A 6,518-nucleotide genomic window follows, 5' to 3' on the forward strand; every position below is an offset into this window, starting at 1 on the left:
GATTATGATGTAATTATACCACTATATGATCAACTTCAGATCTGATCTAGGATTATGACAGTCATACAGTGAGTTGTTTTAGCTGCAAAAAAAGAGAAATCAATTAGCAATAGATGATTGGGGAAGAGAACCAAACCCTCAAGGCCCTATAGCAACGTTTGGCCTAAATGCTTCAAAACTCTTCCTTTTCACTAGAAAATATTGCCAAAAACCCTTAGAGAAATTTCATTTAGGCCTGCAAAAACAAAGTTGGATCAAAGTATAACAATTATAGCAATGATAACCTCCTCAAAATATCTGCGGCTAAGCATAATAGGGCAAAAGAGGGCAGTGGCTAGGCTAATTTAGCCTCTTTAGGGATGTGGCTGCCCAATTAGGCCAGATCTAGCCTTCGGACAAATACACCCCTCTAGAAATGAGCCAAAATTGGCTAACGTCCTTCAGGAAATTCAGCCTCAAACCCTAGACGTCTAGGGTTTCTGACATCACCCATGCCAATTTCTTCCATGATCCTTGAAATATTTCACCTATACAAATGAAGAGAAAATTTTCCAAAACCCAAATATATACAAAAATAATAAAAAATGAAGCCCAAGTCAAAGGCCCCACTAGTGAATGGTCATGAGTCCAAATGGCAGGCAGTCTAGGTTTCTATGTTATGCTTAACTATTATAAAATCAAAGTAAAATAAATAATATAATAACCACCAACAAGATTGCTTGAGAAGCAACACAGGCGCTGAATCCAAGAGTGGAAGAGGAAAGCGAGTCTTAAAAAGGTAAGATAGGGAGTCATTCGATCTACCTTGGAGGAGGAGCATTGCCCACTAAAAAGGAGGGCCCTCAGCTGTAGGGGCATTGGGACCACTTGGCATGCCTTAAGAGGACAAGTGCTTGACTTGAGGACGCTAGGGTTGAGGGTGCATTGCTTAGAGTTGTATGTATACCTGGAACACATATGTTGACAAGGAGCACTGGAGCAATGGATACTTGTATTGGAGAGCAAGAAGCCTTGAAATGACGATCACTTGACACTTGGAGCCTATGCTTGAGGGTACACCACATGAGGAGCCTTAACTTCACACATGTACAACTTGAAGAGAGAGTGCTTCACTTGGAGACCTTATCTTGAGGAAAATATTAGGTTGCTTATGTACCTGTTACCCACCACCAGTAGGTGACCCCATAGGAGATTTTTTCTCCTAGATTTGTCTTCAACCGGCAGTCAACAACCCTTTGCCAACCACCTAATAGCTTTTACATGCTACTTTTCTCTGCCACTTGAGCCAACCATTGTGTACCCTCGCTCATTTGTTAGGATCGTATGTTTGAAGGTGGGCCATCCAATCCCAAAGTTATGATTTTTCATTATGTAATTGGGTGTTTATGCTTGTTTTTCCTGGGCACATTTGGGAAGATATAGACTTTAGTTGTAGTATTCATGTAGTAAGCATGCAAGAGTTCATTACATCATTTGTATCTTGAAGATGGACTTGTCTTACACAAGGGAGAAAGGCACTACGATTTATGTGAGGCAAAACCTAAAGGAAATTTGAAGGACCGAGGGTTTGTGGAAAAGAAATTGTAGAAATACCTGGAATGTTTTGCTTGGAGAGCTTGTGTGAGGATAGCTTGATGAAATATCAAAAGTGAAAGCTTGTGTGAGGCAAGATTGGTGAAATAACAAGGATGAACATGTTAGTATTGATGCTAGCTTGTTGTGAAGTCTTTGGTGTGACTAGATAACTTGGTGGGATGTCTTGCTAGGCATTTGTATTGCTGGTTAGGGTTCGCTATTAATGGTGGATGCCCTAGCTAGGGTTTGGAGGAACTTGAAAGTTGAGAGTCCTAGCTTGTGATAAGCTTGAAGAACTATCATGTACCTTGTGATAAGTTGTCCATATGTACATCAAACATAATTCTTATGCACACTTTGCTGCCTAGACTCCAAACATTGTGTACTTGTAGATCTGATTTTCAGCATATTTCCCATGGTGAACAAATATTTTCTAATGCTGCTTGGCATACTGAGTTATCATAAACAATTAACATATTTTGTTGAGTGATTAAACAAGTATATGGAAGCATAGATGGAAAAATTGTGTCTGTAACAAACCTGTTAGCAAGTTATTTTCAGATCTGTTCTATCTTGAGGAATGTGCCCTAAGGGATGGAAACATAACTCCCTTGAAGTTTGTACAGTGTTTATTTTCTTGCGCTTCATTGTGTATTTGGTTGGACATAAATGAAATATATATAATGCTATATTCTATGTTTCAGAAATTCAGACTCAACACTAAGGCTGAAACTTCACAGGAAATTGATCTCGGAAACCTCAAGGTTGACTCTTGAGGTGAAATTTTTGAATTTGCATTGATCAAAGATTTCTCAAAATTTTCACAATAAATCACGATTCATGACTCATGACTCATCAATATCATTAGCGTATGTTGAATCCTCCAGAATGCCCTCTAGATCAAAGTTTGCACTGGATGTGCTCCCCTCTTGAGGGGTGCCCCTCAAGGTCCAACACTTGACTCAACCACCTCCAGTGGATTAAATGACCCCAAGTCTATCTAACAGACATCATCCTCTAGGATTTACAAGGTTTATCAGTCCATCTAATCTTACATCACCAGATAAATGAGTTTAGGGTTTACAAGGCTTTGCTTTGCATATATGTTGAAAGCCAAAAATATATCCACATTCTCTCTATGTGAGGTCTGATGGAATTGATTCAACCAGAAAACCTCCTGGAATGGGGTTATTCATTTAACTTGTAACATTGAAATATAGTTTAAATAAAGTAATGATAAATATATCCATCAACTTTAGGAATTAACATCCAAGGTTCTCCCTCTTCTATACCTATAAAGAGCTTATTGTTTTATTATTCTATTTTTTCCTTCCTTTTTTTATTTTTTTAATTACGTTGATGCATCAGCTGAACAGACTCAACCAAGTCATATTTTTCTAACTCATCCATGTGAAGGTGACTTGGCTGAATCAAATGTTGACTCAAGCTCTGGAGCAGTTGGCATCTGAGTTGGACTGGTTTTGGCCAAAAAAACCATCTGAATCTGCCAAGCTAAGTTGACTCATCCGAGTCTAATAATATGGCTTTCACCATCCTTGTATATTTTAGCAACACAATCATAGCAATAGCAAGGGAAAGAAGTTCCATCCACAGGAGTATGGCCACCTCAATGGCAGGCCTATGACCCACAAGCAAGTTATAAGATGAAGATGAAGATGGATTTCCTAAAGAAGATGAAGAAAATTCTATAATCTTCCCTCAAACTCTCAGCTTGTGTAGAAAATGTAGGGATCCTTGGTGCTCATTCTGATTGATTATACTATATCTCCCCATCAGAATTTTCTATGTTCCATGATGCCAATACAGTCCATATGTATTTACACTGTGGCCGTGCAGCAAGAAAGGCTAAGGTGAGAAACAGATGCATCATTCACAATGGAAGGAATGGAGGAGGGAAATCTAGCCTCTAACACGATGGTTAGTGATCTTTCACTAAGCTTTGAGTGCTTTCAAACCGCATCTGATTATCAATGCTATTGGCACCTAGCTGCAATTTCTTCAGCTTCAGATCTGTACCATAAAGAAGTCAACACCCAAACAACTGAATAGCCTAGAGGTCGTAGATATGAGGTAAGTTGGTAATTCTGTGTTTTTATTTCCTCATCTATTCCTTGTGTTCTAAACAGGAAATAATCCCAGTAAAACATGCTGCTTTTATATGGTCAAAAATGTACATATCACATGTCTATCCAGAGTTTATATTTTGCTAGCTTGTTTATGGGGTTCTTAGTACTTACCTAGTACATAGATTTAAATAATTTTTCCTTTTGCTGACCTCAATATAAGTATTGAAGATAGCTGAGTAAGAAGTGAATAATTTTCCCACTATCAAGAGTGCGTTGTCAAGGTATGTTAAAGTTAAAAGCTGCTTATTTGTATTATAATGATCTAGTTTACTTAAAAGGGAAAAACAACCAAAAAATGTAACACCATAACACCTCCTCCATTTGTTAGGTCTGTTGTAAGGTTTGAAAGACTAAAATTCTGAGGCAGCTGTCCAAGTGATCTGAGTGAGTCCCTTAGGCTGCTTCCTCCAATGTCTGGGACAACCTGTAATGTGCCAACTCCATTTGGACCCGCTGTGTCACCAGATAAGAATGGCACATCAAGGGGCATAAGATTTGTACCGATGCCTGAAATATCAGTCGAATTGAAGGGGAAATGACTACTTGACATGGTTGAAGCTGGACTTAATGACATGTCAGTCATAGATGATACACCACTGCAAGGTGTTTGCATAGCAGAACCTACTTCCATAGAACTGTCTGTAATATTACTGTGTCAGCAACCACTATATCAAGACCACTTCTTCAGCTGAAAAATGGCCTCCCTATGAATTAAAACATCTAAAAGAGCATTAACATTTCAATTTGAGAAACAAAAGGAAGAAAATAAGTCTTACTCTGTTGCGGAGCTCCTCCGAATTGACTGAAAATTTCCCTGAGCAGGAATTCCATTCACTACAACTGGACTAGATAGTCCACATGACATGGAAACTAGATGGAGATGTCCAGTTGCTGGAAGAAGGGGTTGTGGCAAGACAGGGTGCCCCATGGGTAGATGCTGGACTGCACTGCAAATAGGGTGAAAATGAGTAATGACAATTCCAACAATCAGATGCCAATAAAAGGGGCAACAAAACAACGAGATAGAAGAGGTCAAGAAAATTTACCAGGTGAAGGGTGCATGCCATTTTGCATAGGAACCAAAGGACCAGTTGGTGGCACCTGTAGTCTCATAAGCTGATACTGTTGTTCTAGCAAACGATTGAATAATATGATCTGTTGCTTTAACTTCAACCTTGTGTAATAAGCTTTAAAGAAGTCACGATTCTGTTCTTCTAACTTCTGCCACACTGCAATTTTATCTTTATCATACATCGTAGTCACATAATTGTCCCAATAATATCCCATTACACTTTTGGCCATGCTTCAAGACAATGTTAGTTATTCAGTCAGAATGCAAACATTAGGCACCAAACAAAGTGTAAGTAAAAATTATTGAAATTTCCTTGTCAAACTCATGGTAAACTTTGCTTTAGACTGGTGTGTTATGCTGCACACTTTCTGGTGTATCGTCTTCAGACTGGTGTGTAAAATCCAAGGTTCTCCCTCTTTTATACCTGTAGAGAGCTTATTGTTTTACTATTCTAATTTTTTCTTCCTTTTTTTCTTTTTTTAATTATGTTGATGCATCAGCTGAACAGACTCGACCAAGTCAGATTTTTTCTAACTCATCCATGTGAAGGTGACTCACCTGAATCAGATGCTGACTCAAGCTCTGGAGCAGTAAGCATCTGAGTTGGACTAGTTTTGGGCTGTTAGCTTCAGTCGTATTAAGCACTTTTCTAATTTTTTAGCTTCAGTCTAAGTTCAGTTAGGCACATGCACTCTAGTAAATAGGGTGCACGCTTGCATGCCTCAGATCATCTTCACTTGAGGCATTGTTGTGCATGTGTCTAGGTTTATTGTACCTACTCTTCTCCTCAATCTATAAAGGAAAAGGTAAAGGTATAGATTTATTCATTGAGTGTTCAGTTCAGCAGCTAGCAGTGAGTTGCTTTTCTATAGCAGATATTCATTTTCAGAAGTAATGAAAAGCAATGATAGGTTTTTCCAGTCAGTTTACTATGTTTCCATTATATATTTATGTGTTTATAGATTCTAGCAATAATTACAGGGTGCATTTTTTAGTAGCTTTAAGATTTTAGCTGTTTAGTTTCATGTAGGAATTCTCTTAGAGTGCAGAATCTGTTTCCCATGGTTTGGAAAATCAAAATGGTACCAGAGCACAGTTTCTGAAATCTCCCAGATTCCAGGTATGGAGAGGCAAGTTGTCTAGAGTAGAGAGTTGTCAGAGGGTTTCAGTGTGCAGTATGTCCAAGCTTCAATGACTGAAAGATATGTGCCAATGTTCAGTTGTCAGAGGGTTTCAGTGTGCAGTATGTCCAAGCTTCAATGACTGAAAGATCTGTGCCAATGTTCAGCATATGCGACTGAGAAGACTTTTGGGGTGTGAAACGCTAGTTGACCCAGTTAGCCAAGAATGAAATTTGTTCAATGGAGCTGCAGTAATGGACATTCCCTATATGTAAGAGAGTCACTTGTTGGAGGCAGTGTCCAACTTTAAGAACCTCCGGAAATGGAAGATTTATGGTATCATATGGAGAAGTTGCACTGCTTATAGATTGCAAAGATCTGGCAAGACAACAAGAAGATAGTAGGTATGAAGCAAAACCTGATGGATTCAATTAAGGATCCCCTAATTCCTCATATCATTGGGACAAAGACTGCCAAAGGTATGTAAGATGCCTTAGGAACCCTGTATCAAAGTGTGAACATATCCAAGAAGATGCTCCTAAGGAACAAGCCCACCACTGCTTGCATGAGCAAAACAGATATAGTAGCAAGCTATCTCATGAA

General features: G+C 38.8%; 1 protein-coding gene across 1 annotated transcript; it reads right to left on the reverse strand.

Annotated features, from left to right (window-relative positions):
* Nucleotides 1-3,948: 3,948 nt before the first annotated feature.
* Nucleotides 3,949-4,904, reverse strand: LOC149247977 (uncharacterized). The gene is made up of 3 exons (XM_089455976.1): nt 4,769-4,904; nt 4,499-4,669; nt 3,949-4,372 (listed from the first exon to the last, which is right to left on the reverse strand). Exons 2-3 carry the CDS (start codon nt 4,648-4,650, stop codon nt 3,994-3,996), a joined length of 531 nt encoding a protein of 176 aa, XP_089312102.1. The 5' UTR covers nt 4,651-4,669; nt 4,769-4,904; the 3' UTR covers nt 3,949-3,993.
* Between the last annotated feature and the right edge of the window lie 1,614 nt (nt 4,905-6,518).

Source organism: Pinus tabuliformis, chromosome 7 (assembly GCF_031772625.1).
Source record: "Pinus tabuliformis cultivar Carrire ecotype Pingquan chromosome 7, CPIR1, whole genome shotgun sequence".
Lineage (NCBI taxonomy): Eukaryota > Viridiplantae > Streptophyta > Pinopsida > Pinales > Pinaceae > Pinus > Pinus tabuliformis.